This window comes from Panthera uncia, chromosome D4 (genome assembly GCF_023721935.1).
Source record: "Panthera uncia isolate 11264 chromosome D4, Puncia_PCG_1.0, whole genome shotgun sequence".
Classification (NCBI taxonomy): domain Eukaryota; kingdom Metazoa; phylum Chordata; class Mammalia; order Carnivora; family Felidae; genus Panthera; species Panthera uncia.
The window spans coordinates 28,322,530-28,337,500 of NC_064807.1; the positions used below are offsets into that span (position 1 = coordinate 28,322,530).

At 39.9% G+C, this 14,971-nt stretch overlaps 1 protein-coding gene across 3 annotated transcripts in view; it reads right to left on the reverse strand.

Annotated features, from left to right (window-relative positions):
• The window catches only part of FANCC (FA complementation group C), a 262,669-nt gene that overhangs the window by 22,990 nt on the left and 224,708 nt on the right, over positions 1-14,971 (reverse strand). For all 3 annotated transcript variants that reach the window (XM_049634284.1, XM_049634276.1, XM_049634290.1), the window contains 4 exons: positions 12,215-12,267; positions 10,844-10,943; positions 2,829-2,904; positions 223-304 (listed from right to left, as the gene is read on the reverse strand). In XM_049634284.1, coding sequence (XP_049490241.1) covers positions 223-304; positions 2,829-2,904; positions 10,844-10,943; positions 12,215-12,267 — 311 coding nt within the window. The remainder of the gene's footprint in view (positions 1-222; positions 305-2,828; positions 2,905-10,843; positions 10,944-12,214; positions 12,268-14,971) is intronic.

The following is a 14,971-nucleotide window of genomic DNA, read 5'->3' on the forward strand; positions in this document are numbered from 1 at the left end:
CAGTTTCTATACAAGGTATTTACATATGCACTGCTGCTGAGCTGCTCAGAGTGACACACGTGCAGCTATGTGCTTCTTCCACTTCTCACTCAGCAAGGTGCTTACCTGTTTGGGCGTGGTCACAGACCAGTAATGCCTTCCCCTTGGCCCTCCTCAAACAGATGATAAGGATCAAGAGAAACCACTGTGAGACGGACCTAGGCATCATTAGGATTTGCTTACCCATGAGTCTGGTCTTCAACTATTTCTCTGAGCATTTCAGAAATATGTTTCAGTGGCTGGTGCCACAGTTTTTGTGGGATATCTGTGGGTGGAGAGACAAACCAGAGGGAGCTGAAGAAAAGTAAAACCTATTAGGATCGTCTGCAGCTAAGACCAAAAGAGCTTTGGAAAAAGGCTATATTTTTCCTGGCCCATGGGACCCATACCACTGGTCTCCCGCTGTTCCCAGCCAGCATCCACCCTTTAGGCCTGGGAAGATCCTCAGTGTTACACAGAACTAAACTTCAAAGGCTCTTTAACTCAGGTACACAGAAGTAGACAAACTCCATAAGCAGCCCACCCTAGGACTGAAAATGTTACGTTGCAGATACCTCACGTTTTTTCTTTTCTACCCAACCCCTCACTCCTTATCACTGACAATTTGTGATTTCAAAGTACATGGAGATGGTAATAAAAGTCAACAAGGAACTAAGGAGAGGCTGCTCAATTGTTTTTCTATAACTGTGCTGAATTCAGAATATGATTACAGGTTTATAGGGAAGAATGGGCCAGAAAAATAATACATGGGTATCATGTGGACAAATGTCTTTTCTTAGTTAGTTTTTCTGGTTTCATAATTATCCCAAGGTTTTAGATACGCACGTATCTGCAGTTCTAAGTAATATCTGAAAAAGTTACCACATATCCATACAGTGATAGATTCTATAATTAAATACACGAGAAGATAATGTAAGTGATAAGGCAGCCACTGTCACTACCCCGTAAGTGTTACAGATGAAAAGATCATCTTTCCCTCCTCTGAATGCCCATTACTCTTGATTTGTAGCCTTTGAAAGCATTTTTCATTTTCTTCTTTGTATTAATTATTTAGATACTTATTTCATGTCCCCCCACTTGTAGCTCTTGGATAGTCAGGACTTGTAAGTGATCTATCTTTTATGCCCCACAGGACTTTACTTTTATGTCCCACAGGGCCCCAATCAATTTCTGATGAATAGAAGATTCTACTATTAAAAAATACTTCAATTTGTGAATTAAACATTCATTTTTTCCAAAAAGAATAGGCTGAAAAGTAGCATAGGAGCAACTTCTGCTTAAATTTACTTATTTATTTTTGGACACAAATCTAAGACCATCACACAAAGGAAAAGGTAGTAAATAGGTGAGTTCCATGCCCAAGGTACCCCCTTAGTCTTGTGTTTATAGGTTTCCCAACTTACAAAATAATAACTCCAATATTTCTTCTGGAGCTCATTCAGTTCTCACGTAGGCTGACCTCAGGCTTCTCTAATCTGACCTAAGCTGTAAAGTGTACTTCTAGAAAGAGAAATTTGTTATCCAAGTTTTCCCACTGTGTTCCCACAGGTTAAATTTCACCAAACTGTTGATCAGAGGTCCCAGCAGCCTCACTACCACCTCCACCACTAGCATCTGAGAGGACAGTGTCAGATGGGTCATTCTGGGTAAAAACCTACATCTTTTAGAAAAACAAAGAGAAGGGGTGCCTGAGTGGCTCAGTCAGTTGAGCGTCCAACTCTTGATTTCAGGTCAAGTCATGATCCTGGGGTTGTGGGATCGAGCCCCACATTGGGCTCCAAGCTGAAGACTAAAGCCTGCTTAAGATTCTCTCTCTCTCTGCCCCTCTCCCTGCTTGCTCTCTCTCTAAAATAAAATAAAATAAAATAAAATAAATATTTAAAAGAAAATGAAGAGGAATTTGAATTTTGTAAAATACTCTGAAACTTGAAATACTCTTGTAAAATACTCTTGAAACTTTTCTCGAATGAATCAATCTACTCAGGAAAAAGGCAAGTAAAAATGGCATGAAAAAGGAAATATCACTGGCTCTTTCCCTCTTTCCTTCCACAGTTAAAATGCCTTCTTCTCTGGCACAGAGCCAGTGCTGTGTCAGTGCTGCCTTTCCTTCAGATTCTAGGCTTTAGTGGAAGGGGAAGGACACCTTTATTCTCTATGCCTGAAATGTTTCCTAAACACAAGTTCTCAGACATGTTAACAGACCAATGCCAGTTGGATTAAAGATGGGATCATCAATTTCCCAACTGGATGTGGCCAATGGAAGGCTGGCAAATGAGACCAGAGAAGGCCATGATTTAATACACTTACTGAATTCTTTCAAAAGTCTTTTTCCCTTGGCTTGGTTAGGAGAAATTTCCCCTAAATTTCCTTGGCTTTGTTCATCGTTTTATCTTTTCTTCTGTAAAAGGGGCACAGAGCGGAAAGAATGAAATACAAATAAATGTACTGTTTTAACCTACCTCAGCCAAGTCTTAGCCTGTTCTTGGCATTCAGGTGGATCTAGCTGGCACCAGCATAAGCCTGGGTTATCCTGAGCAGGCTATCAAAACCTAACAAGAGGACATTTTTTTTTTTCTTTCTTTTGGTAAGTAATGGTAACTGGGAAGTCCAGCAAATTCTCATATCAAAATCCCACAGATGTGAGACCCTGGGAGCTTAAAAGGATGTTAGAGATGACTGATTCCATCTCCCTTGTTTTACAGAGAAGGAACTGGTAGGGAAGGGTTATGATTTGTCAGCCCTCTTTCTCAGAAATTATTTTAATATAGGCAGAATCGACTTTCACATACCTTTTGGGTGTTGAAGCAGCACCATAACAAGAGATGGAGAAGCATAAGGAAAGTAGGTCTTGAGTGTAAACTTCAGCTACAATAATTCAAAACCAAATGAATGTTAGGGTTGAAAGGGGTATTAAGAAAGAACAAAATCTTGCATCATCTGCCCCAAAATGACTGCTCAGTACTAACATGGTCAGAATGTTTTCTTAAACATTTATTTAAAAAAAATTTTTTTGGGGGGGCGCCTGGGTGGCTCAGTCGGTTAAGCAGCTGACTTCAACTCAGGTCATGATCTCGCAGTCTGTGAGTTTGAGCCCCACGTCGGGCTCTGTGCTGACAGCTCAGAGCCTGGAGCCTGCTTCAGATTCTGTGTCTCCCTCTCTCTGACCCTCCCCTGTTCATGCTCTGTCTCTCCCTGTCTCAAAAATAAATAAACTTAAAAAAAAAAAAATTAAAAGAAAAAAAAAATTTTTTTTCCAATAAACTTGTAAATATGTTCTAGAAAAATGAACCTTTTTGAAATCACCTTCTGGAGCTTAAGAAAAATAGAGTTATCCTCCTGATGTCTTCACAGCAGGTCTTTACCTCAAATGAACCAGATTATGCACATAAATCCATTTAAGTGAGAGTTTCCAAGGCAGTTGTGATATTAGATATTCCAGCACGATTTTTTAACAACAAAAATAAGCATGAAACAACAATGGTGCTCACTATATTTTGAGGGCCAAAGAGCTATAGTTATTTACGCCTTCAGAAGGCACAGAGGCTTTCAAGTACTTTGTAAGAAATTGAGGGAAAATCTAGAAACAGTGAAGTGCATAGGCTTTGATGAGTTTTGGTAAATCTGTAAATCCATGTGACCATCACCCCAGTCAAAATAGAGAACATTTCTATCACCCCAAAAAGTTCCTTTGTGGTCCCACCACTCCCTGGCAACCAATACTGTGATTTCCACAAAAGAGATTTGTTTTGCTTATTCTTGGATTTCATGTGAATAGAATCATAGAGTATGTATTCTTTTGTGTCTGGTTTGGCTCAAACTTTTTTTTTTTTTTTTTTTTTTTTAGATTCATCCATGTTAATGTGCCTAAGTAGTTCATTCTTTTTTTATTGTTGACATAATCATTTTATGAATATACCATAATGTTTATTCATTCTCCTATTGATGGGTACCTGGGTTGTTTCCAGTGTGAAGTTATTATGAATAAAGCTGCAAATTAACATTCATATTTATGTCTTTTTGTGGACATGTGCTTTTTCTTGGGTAAATACCACAGGAATGGAATTACTGGATCATGGAGTACACGCTGTTTAACTTTATAAGAAACTGCCATGTAGTTTTCTAGAACGGCTTGTACCATCTCACACCCCTACCAGCAATTTATGAGAATTCCAGTTGCTCCACACACTGCAAACATTTGATATTTTCAATCTTACTAACTTCAGCTATTCCAGTGGGTATGAACTGTCACTACTTTATGGGTTTACTATGCATTTACTTGATGGCAAATGATGTAGAACAATTTTCATGTGTTTATTGCCAACTTATATATGTTTTTTGAAGTGTGTATTCATCTCTTTTGTCCATTTCACAAAACTGAGTTGTTTCTTAGGGACTAAGAGATTTTTATTCTGGACACAAATTCTCTGTCAAATATATGTATTAAAAATAATTTCTTGGGGAGCCTGGGTGGCTCAGTCGGTTGGGTGTCCAACTTCAGCTCGGGTCATGATCTCAGAGTTTGTGAGTTTGAGCCCCAGGTCAAGCTCACTGCTGTCAGCCTGTCAGTGCAGAGCCAGCTTCAGATCCTCTGTCCCCCTCTCACTACCCCTCCCCCACTCGCGTGCTCACGTGCGCTCTCTCTCTCAAAAATAAACATTAAAAAAAAAAAGAAAAGAATTTCTCTCAGTTAGTGCTTGCCTCTTCACTTTCTTAACAATGTCTATCAGAGAACAGAAGATTTTAATTCTGATGAAATCTATAATTTACCCATTTTTTTTGGATGGTTTGTGCTCTTTTTGCATCCCTCCTAAGAAATCTTAGATCGTTCCAATATAAAAAAGATACTCTCCTATGTTTTCTTCTAGGAGCTTTATAGTTTTAGCATTTACGCTGAAGTCCATGATCCACCTCAAATTAATTTTTGTGTTGGTGAGTTAAGAGGTTCATTTTTTTCTCATTTAGATAATTGGCTGTTTCAGCACAACTATTCAAAACTTTCCCTATTGAATTGCCTTGGTGTCACTCTCAAAGATCAATTTACTACACACATACACACACACACACACACACACACACACACGTATGAACTTTGTATGGATACATCTCTCTGGACTTTTCAGTTCCACCAATCTATCCTGTTGCCAATACCTCACTGGCTTGTAGCTTAAAGTCTTGAAATCAGGTAGTGTGAGTCCTCTGATTTTGCTCTTTCCTTTCTTTTTTTTTTATTGCATTTGTTTTTCAAAGTTGTTCCGTTGTTCTGGAACTATATGGGTTCTCTCCTTACATATTCAAGTTTCTTTAAGCAATGTTTTATAGTTTGCAATGTAGAGGTCTTATGCACTTGTCGTTAAATTTACTTCTTAGTATTTTACAGGTCACTGTGCATTTGTCTTTCTCTTCTTACTTCTGTCAATTCATGTATTCATGAATACAATTCATGTATTTTAAAACTGTTATTAAGCACATATCCATCGTTAATTGGTATTTCTCCTGATGACCTGACCATTCTGTGGCATTAGAAAATGTCCCTCTCTGTCTCTGGTCATACCCCTTGCTGTGAAGTCTATGCCATTGGCTGCTAGTAGTGCCATCCAGCTTATTATTTGCACAACCTAGCTCTCCTTTCTTTTACTTCAATCTACGATTTTATCATTAGAATGAGTCTCTTGAAAATAACATACAGTTGGATCTTGGTTTTTATCTACTCTGACATCTGCACCTTTGTACTAGCATATTTAGCTAATTTTTATTTAATTTTTGCCATTAACATACTGTTAGTATGTTTGTGTTTAAGTCTATCTTTTGACGTTAGTTTTCTTTTTTTGATGTTAGTCCTTTTTGTTTTGTTTTGTTTTTGTTTCTGTTCCTCTGGCAGCTCACGGCCCTGTCTGTTGACACCTCAAGTCAATCAGATTGTGCCTTCAGTTCTGGGCACCCCTGGCCCCACACAACCCCCTCCCACTCCTCACACGAGCAACCTAAGGAGACAGTTAACAGAGACCCCAATGTGGTTTCCTTTTTCAAAGCTTAAATCTCCCGTAGTTTCCATCTGCTTTTTTGGTTGTTCTCTAGTACCTTCAAATAGTTTTTAAATATATCTTGATCAGACTCTATAATTTTCTTTTGGAAATTTAGTCTAATACATTATCAGACTCGGCCACTGCTGGAACCAGAACCTGAAGTGATTTGCTGTTTGTACTGAGCCATTTTGCAAGTTGACAAAAAAGTGGTTTGTCGTGGCAACACTAGTTCAACTGGGCACATTGACGGAGCTGCACCGCACTCATCAAATACGACAGGCGCGAGGAAGGGACAAAAAGAGAAGGAGAAGGACTGAAGATAAACATTTCTGACAATGGGAAAGAACATGGATGAAGGGGATTTCTCACGAACTGCTGGGGGGAGTATAAACTGACACAACCACATCTGAAAACAATTTGGCACCATCTACAGAAGCTGAATCTTCTCATACCTAATAACCAGCACTTCCACTCCTAAACATATCCCAGAATGTCCAGAACGACACCATTTCTAAAGGAAAACAAAATCTGGATGCTTACCACCACTTTCCCAACAAAGTATTACATGGCACCACCCCACCATGGCCACACACAACACAGAGTGATCACAGGGAGTGGAAAAAGCAAGATTCAAAAGACTGCATACAGTATACTACTCTTGTTTGTTGTTTGTTTTCTCAAGTGCAAAAAAGCAAAGAAAGCATGGTTTGGGAAATCATATATATGTGATCATACTATTTTCAGAAAAAGCAAAGGAATGACAGACATAAATTCAAAACATTTATGGCTAAAGTGGAGGAGAAAGGCAGGGCTATAAAACAGAGATGGGCTACATGGATACATATTAAGTTGTTATTACCAGTCCAGGTCTTGTTTGGATATTGGATTCATATTCATTTTATTAAGAATAAATACATGAATGAATGAATGAATGAATAAAACACAGAAAGGAAAGAGCGTTACGCATGGATCACACAGGACACAGGGTGTTATGCATCAAGGATTATGACTAATCTAAAATGGGCACTTGAGAAGGCAGGGGATCAGTGATGAGAAACGGCCATCAATTAAAAAGGCAGACAATTAGGAACAGCCCTAGAAAGGGAAGTGATATAATATACGTATATGAAGCCCTGTGCAAAGGTAAGAGGTTATTGCCTTCTTATTCTGAGTCCAAAGTCAGGGCAATGAATTCTTTTTTTTTGATCTCTGCCCTGCTTTCCACTGGGACTCAGTATGTGCCCCTCCACACCACTAAACCCATGTACCCTGAGCAGGGTAATATTCTAAATGAAAAGCAACAGAGAAGAGAAAAAGCAAAAGAGGAGAGGAGAGGAGAGGAGAGGAGAGGAAAGGGAAACAGAAAAGCAACAGAAACAGAGGAAATAATCTTAGAATTTGTATGGAACCACAAAAGACCTTGAATAGCCAAAGCAATCTTGAGAAAGAACAAAGCTGGAGTCAGCATACTCTCTGATTTCAAACTTTATTACAAACCTACAGTAATCAAAACAGTATAGTACTGGCATAAAAACAGACCCACAGATCAATAGAACAAAATAGAGCCCAGAAATAAACCCACACATATATGGTCAAGGAGCCAAGAATATACAAAGGGGAAAGGACAGTCTCTTTAATAAATGGTGCTGGGAACACTGGATTGCCACATGCAAAAGAATGAAACTGGACCACTATCTTAACAACATATACAAAAACTAAACTCAAAATGGATTAGAAACTGGAATGTTAGGACCTGGAACCATAAAGCTCCTAGAAGAAAACAGAGGTGGTAAGTTCCTCAACAATGGTCTTGGCGACGACTTTTGGTTCTGACTCCACAAAAACAAAGGGAACAAAAGAAAAACTAAGTAAGTGAACTACATCAAACTATAAAAACTTCTGCACAGGGGAGCCTGGGTGGTTCAGTCAGTTGAGCGTTCGACTCTTGACTTTGGCTCAGGTTATAATCTCACGGTTTGTGGAATTGAGCTCCGTGTAGGGCTCTGTGCTGACAGTACTGAGCCTGTTTGGGATTCTCTCTCTTCCTCTCTCTCTGCCCCTTCTCCTACTCACACATGTGCATTCTCTCTAAATAAATAAATAAACTTAAAGAAAAACCAAACTTCTGTGCAGCAAAGGAAATCACCAACAGAATGAAAAGGCAACCTACTAAATGGGAGAAAATATTTGCAAATCATATATCTGGATCAGAGGTTAATATCCAAAATATATAAAGAATTCATAAAATTCAATAGCAAAAAAAAAAAAACCCCAATCTGATCAAAAAATGGGCAGAAGATATGAATAGACATTTTTCCAAAGAAGGCATACAGGTGGCCAACAAGTACATGAAAGGGTGTTCAGCATCACTAATCATCAGGGAAATGCAAATCGAAACCACCATGAGATATCACCTCACACCTGTTAGAGTGGCTATTTTCAAAAAGACAAGCTGGCAAGGATGTGGAGAAAATGGAACCCTTGTGCACTGTTAGTGAAAATGTAAACTGGTGTAGCCACTGTGGAAAACAGTATGGAGGTTCCTCAAAAAATCAGAAATACCATATGATCCAATAATCCCACTACTAGGTATCTACCCAGGAAAAATGAAAACATTAATTCAAAAAGGTATCTGCATCCCCCACATTCACTGTAGCATTGTTTACAACAGCAAAGACATGAAAACAACCTAAGTGTCCACGGACGGATGAATGGATAAAGAAAATGTGTTCTACACATTCAGCCTTAAAAAAAAAAAGTGCTATCTTGCCATTTGTAACATGGATAGAACTTGAGAACTTATTTCATTACTAAATGAAATAAGTCAGACGGAGAAAGATAAATACCATATAATCTCACTTACATGTAGAATCAAAAAAACAAAACAAAGCAATACACCACTTGAGCTCACAGATACAGAGAACAGATTGGTGGTTGCCAGAGGCAGGCTGGGGAGTGGGCGGAATGGATGAAAGTGATCAAAAGGTATAAACCTCTAGTTAACAAATAAGTAAGTCTTGGGGCTGTAATGTATGGTATGGTATACAGTTAATAATACTGTATTGCATATTGAAATGCTGCTAAGAGAGTGTATCTTAATAGTTCTCATCACAAGAAGTTTTGTAACTCTAGTTACAGATGTTAACTGGACTTATCGTGATCATTTCACAATATATATAAATATCAAATCATTATGTTGTACACCTGAAACTAGTATTTGTTAATCATACCTCAATAAAAAAAAAAAAAGACTGAAAAAAATAAGAACAAACAAATCAATTAAGGGGTGCCTGGATGGGTCAGTCAGGTAAGCATATGACTCATGATCTTGTGGTCATGAGATGGAGTCCTGCATCAGGTTCTGTGTTTACAGTGCAGAGCCTGCTTAGGATTCTCTCTCTCCCTCTCTCTCTGCCCCTACTCCTCTCTCCGCTTACCCGTGCACTCTCTCCCTCAAAATAAATAAGTAAACATTAAAAAAATAATAATTTTAACAAATTAATTAAAAGCAACTGTAACTCTAGTCCAAATCCACAGTGCCCAAGGCCAACAGTCAGGAGCAAGGCTGATAAGAAAAACACCCTTAAGCTAATGCTTTAACCAGTGTCATCTGCCCTAACCTAGGTGTCTTCAGGACTCAAAGGGGCAGGTTTTTTAGAGGTTGGTTCCTAACTGAATTACAGAGAATGTATAGGGAGGATAAAAGATGTTTATAGTTATGCCTCAAAATAGGTGTGAGGGCCAACAAGTGCTTTTCAGCAGAGCTCTCCTCCCATATTCTAGGCTGGGTATTGAAATGCGGTTTGCTACAGTCTAGTTAACCTCTCTAGGAAAAAAGGATGAGAGAAAATCATAAATATTTATGATTGTCTTAAAAAGCAGAACATCTGCTAAAATCTGAGAGATTTCTTTGGTGTAGGGATGTGTGGGATTGCAGCAGGGCCAAGCATCGCACAGCACTGTTCTCCTATGTGAGGCTGTAGAAAGCCACCACGAGGGGACCATGGCCCACCTCCTGGGGAGCTGCAGTGGACCCCACACACAGTAAAGGTCAGTTAAAATATCCCAAAGCGAAAGCTCTGGTAGAAACGCTGTTTCATAAGGTCCCTCTAGTCGGTCACTGGCCCTTGGCAGCAGCTGCCTGGTGTCTGCTGAGGGGGCCCTGCAGTACAAGCCTTCCTGCAGCCCCCCACACGTGGCTTCTTACTGACTGTGACCACCTCACACCTCTTGGTCATTGTCATTCCTAGCTGCTTCTCTATAATCATTCAAATCTCTCCTCATCATTCTCACTGGCTCCTTTCTCTCCTGGAACCCAGTTCACATTTGGGTTCCTCCCAGGCAGGGAAACTCTGATGATTAAGAATGTCCAGCACTGCTCTGTACTCTGTGGCATTTCCTTCTTAGCACATGCCACATACACTACTGCTGGCCTGACAAGGGCAGAGTCCCGCTCAGCAGACAGCATACAACACAGGGCCTGGAAAATGCATCCTCCAGGGTGGCACATGCTGGCATGCCAGTTTTCTTACACAACAGTAGATAAATGCTTCCGGGTACCAGGGCGTAGGGCAGACAAGAACTATCTGGATTCATTTTCAATTAAAATGGTTTTACCTTTGCTGGGGCATTCATTTGGAAGCTTTCTTCATAAGCAAAACAGTCTATCAAAATCACTAAAAATTAAGTGCTCCTTTCTGGTGATTAGCCAGATACTCTTAACAGCCTTCCCCCCTCTACCCCGCTTGGGGGAAATGACTAATATGTGCAATATAACAAACCTGCTTGTTTTGTTTTTCCAGAGCTTCCACAAAGCACCATGTAAACACTTGAATAGCGGCTAGTACTTCTGGGGCTCCATCGGTTTCCAGGAGTGCATACCTGAGCAATGCAAAGCCAGATTACACACGTTTAATGATTAATCTGGCAAACATGTGACTCTGAACTGTAAAAGGGAAGAGTGGAAACATTTTTTGTGTGTGCCATAAGCTTCAGCAGTATCCTAGCTCATTAGATTTCGGTCCTTGTGCGTCACTCCTTTCCGAAATACTTTCTTTAAAGTAGCAATCTGCAAAGCTTCCTCGCTTGGTTTTTAAATTATGAAGCACTGCACATCCCTTCCATATAGGCCTGAGTGCTCTCTAGAAGTATTTGTACACTGTATGCCCAGGCATGCAAAATCAACAGACCGTTTTCTTTTCCAAGTGGAGAAAGAGCTCCAAGGGGGTAAACTGTCAGGGTCAAATCTACCCAGTAATCGGTGGAAGAATCTGTGTGTACCTGGATTGGTTTCTGCGCATTTTCACGAAACTAACTTTATATTGAAACAAAAGAAATCAACTCAAACCTTGCCCGCTTTAAACTAAAAACCGCATTGTGACTTATTCCTATGCTCATTTAGCTTGAAGCTGGTATGTTTTAAGACCAACTTAAGGGCTGCTGTAAAAATTCCTTTCCCCAGGGTTACTGTCTGCCCTGGAGGCTCTACTGGTGAATGCCAAGGGGGACGGGTAGGGGAGGGTGAGTACCAGGGCCGCACCAGTACCCACGAAAGAGGACAGAAACCCTCTCTGGGTAACAAGCTCCCACTAACTGCCAGCCATGGTATCCACGGCCTGGTATCCACTGGGCTCTCACCTCTCATCATCTATAAATCCAACGTACTTCCCAAGAAGTACTCACATTTGCAAAATTAATGTGTCAGAGGATAACACGCATAGTTGATTTTGCCTTTCAGAAGAGCTCTCTTAAGAATTGCCTTACTTATTTTTCTTGGTTTTTCTTAGCTTTAAAATCTTTTAAAAAGATTGGTCAGCCCTCATGTGGTGAAGGGAGTACACTGCTACACTTTATTTTGAGCTGAGAAAAATCCTACATGAATATTTAATGATTTAATATCGAATTCAATTCTGCCTTTCTACCATTACTAGAATTTTAAATGGTTAAAAAAAAGAAAGTTATCTTAATTCTTAGGCATTGGCTTTTAAATATACACTGGCATTTGGGTTTTACCAAATAGCTTGGATGGGTAAGACAGAATCAGAAACTAACTTCCCCATGGTATAGCCAGAGACTACCACAAATTCTTTTATTCATATTTGGAAACTGAGCATTTCTAGGCCAATTATTAGCAGAAATAGCACACCATTTACCTGAACATTTCATCAACAATTCTGAATATGGCAGGGTAGCAGGCTGCTTCAGGCTGTAAAAGAGACCAAAAGTAAAATATCAGAAGCATTTCACTGATAACATAATGACTGGTTATTATCGGGGAGATGAGTTGTCTAGAACTGCTCGTGTCTAGAAAATGGGCATATTTCTTTGGGTTAGAAAAAAAAATCCAAGTGCATGGAGCAAATGGGTTCTCTTGAGGCAAAGAGATCATGGACAAGCTTTATTTCCTCGTTATACTCCTGTATGTTCCACATTTTCCACAATAAGCCCATACGATCCAAAAAAAGAGTCAATAAGTATCATGGGAAAATAAGTATCATGGTCAATAAGTATCATGGGAAATTTAAAAATGCCTTTCACCAGCATGTTGTAGTGAAGGCAGAGCTTGTGTGCGTTGCCAGTTTTACACAAAGTGCCCATGGGTCTGACCAACTCCCATGGCCTAGAAGTGCCTCAAGGTCAGGTCTGGGCCTGCTATCTTTTCATTCCTCCTTACTGAGCAGTGACAACATAGTAATTGAGGATTATTATAAGGAAAGCAGGGACTACCACCATCCGGAACTATATATGAATTTAGTGGGGTGCCTGGGTGGCTCAGTCAGTTGAGCGTCTAACTTCAGTTCAGGTCACGATCTCACAGTCCATGGGTTCGAGCAATGCGTTGGGCTCTGTGCTGACAGCTCAGAGCCTGGAGCCTGCTTCACATTCTGTGTCTCCCTCTCTCTCTGCCTCTGCCCTGCTCACATTCTGTCTCTCAAAAATAAATAAAACAAAAAAAAAAATTAAAAAGAAAAGAATTTAGCAGCTTCTATTATTTACAATGGAAAAGGGGTTAATGAACACAAAATATAGATATCATCATCTTGAACAAGGGAAGTGATCTAATTTATTCTATGAATATTTTTGTGATGGTTCTGATGGTTCAAGCCTGCAGAAGTTGACCCACCATAGCTTAGGTAGGGCTTTAATGGGCCTGACTCAGGTTCCCTGTCTTTTCAGCCAGAGCTCAAAGCATGAGAGTTAGCCAGATGAAAAATGCCATTTGTGAAACAAACACATATTTTACAGTAGCATCCAAATGTGAGTGGATTAAGGAATTTCTTTGAGTCATACCGCACTTGATATGACCAGCTTTGGCAAACATTTTTTCAAAGCCCCCTCAACAAAAAAAGAAGAAAGGATATGCTTTGCTTCTCAAGTTTTCCGGACCACGCTGAAGAAAGAATGGAACCTATCTCCACAGATTTTCTTTTCTACTCTCTGGTTTGAGCTGGGCATTTTGAGTTGTAACATTGAACGTGTGCCATCTAGTGTTCATACACCGTCACTACAGCCTGCCACAGAAGGCTCCAGGCAAGAGCACCACCACTTATTAAAATGATGGGATAACTTCCTTTTAATTATTGGAAGAGAGAGATTTGTGATTTGTAAGTTACAAATCTCTACTCTCTAGGTAGAGTAACCCATGCTCCCTCATCCTTCACTGATGTGAATTTTTATCTAAAAGAGACCAACTAAAAATTCTCATAGGTAAATCCATTATGTACTCAAAAAATAGTCTGGCAGGGCCACAGTTCAACAGAAGAGATGCAAGTTATTTCTTGGCTTTGATCTCAGGCAAGTCTGTTAATCTCCTGGAGTCTCAGACCCACTGTAAATAATAACAGTTACGAACAGGTCACTGGATAAATGCCCAGAAAATACCATAAAAGTTTCTACGTATTCATAATGGAAAAATCAAACAAGAAGGGAAAAGCACACTGTATGTCTTTTTTTTTAATGTTTATTTATTTTTGAGAGAGAGAGAGAGAGAGAGAGCGAGTGGGGGAGGTGCAGAGAGAGAGGGAGACACAGAATCTGAAGCAGGCTCCATGCTCTGAGCTCTCAGCACAGAGCCTGATGTGGGGCTCAAACTCATGAACCATGAGATCATGACCTGGGCTGAAGTCGGATGCTTAACCAACTGAACCACTCAGGCACCCCCGCACACTGTATGTCTTAAAGTGATTCATCAAATTCGCCAAAAATTTTTCAAACTTTCGTAGATGGACAATATGCCTCTTAAGTGTTTAAGACCAAATACTGTCAAATGCCCACAGGCAGACAGATACACAGAGCCTGAAAATGCACTGATAGAAAACCAAAACTAGAAATGGTAAACAGAACCATTCCTTTTGAGAATGGTCTAACGAATCTAGAGCCACTCTATACATTTGATGCTAGTAGAAAATCATTCAACACTGATCACAGATTTCTAAATGGCAAAGGAGAGGATGATCCACTGTGTAGAACAGGGCTACTATGAAACTCAAGGGGGAGAAGAAAGGACGCTGTAACTCAATTTATTAAAAGAGAATTTGAGTTTGGACATACTTCTATTTTATGCAGTGTTTTCTATCAAAACCACTCAATCCAATGTTTTAAATGTCTCCAGAATGTGTGGAGAGAGCTGCCTGCTCTCTCCATGCCAATGGACTCTCTTAGAGTTCCTTCTGTCTAAATATTTCAGACTTTTGGTTGCTCTCAACCTGCTTCTACAACCCATTTCAGCTTTTACAACAGATAAGATGCCAGGAGGCAGGGAAGCCTTGCTGAAACAGCAGTGGCAGAGATTTTGATTTAAAAAGCAGTCTTCCTTGCTGTTCCAGAGCCGTGAACAGCTCTTTCTCATCCTCAGCCCTTACTGATGGTTTTTAAAACAAGACTCTTTACACTTCCCGAGCACATAATTT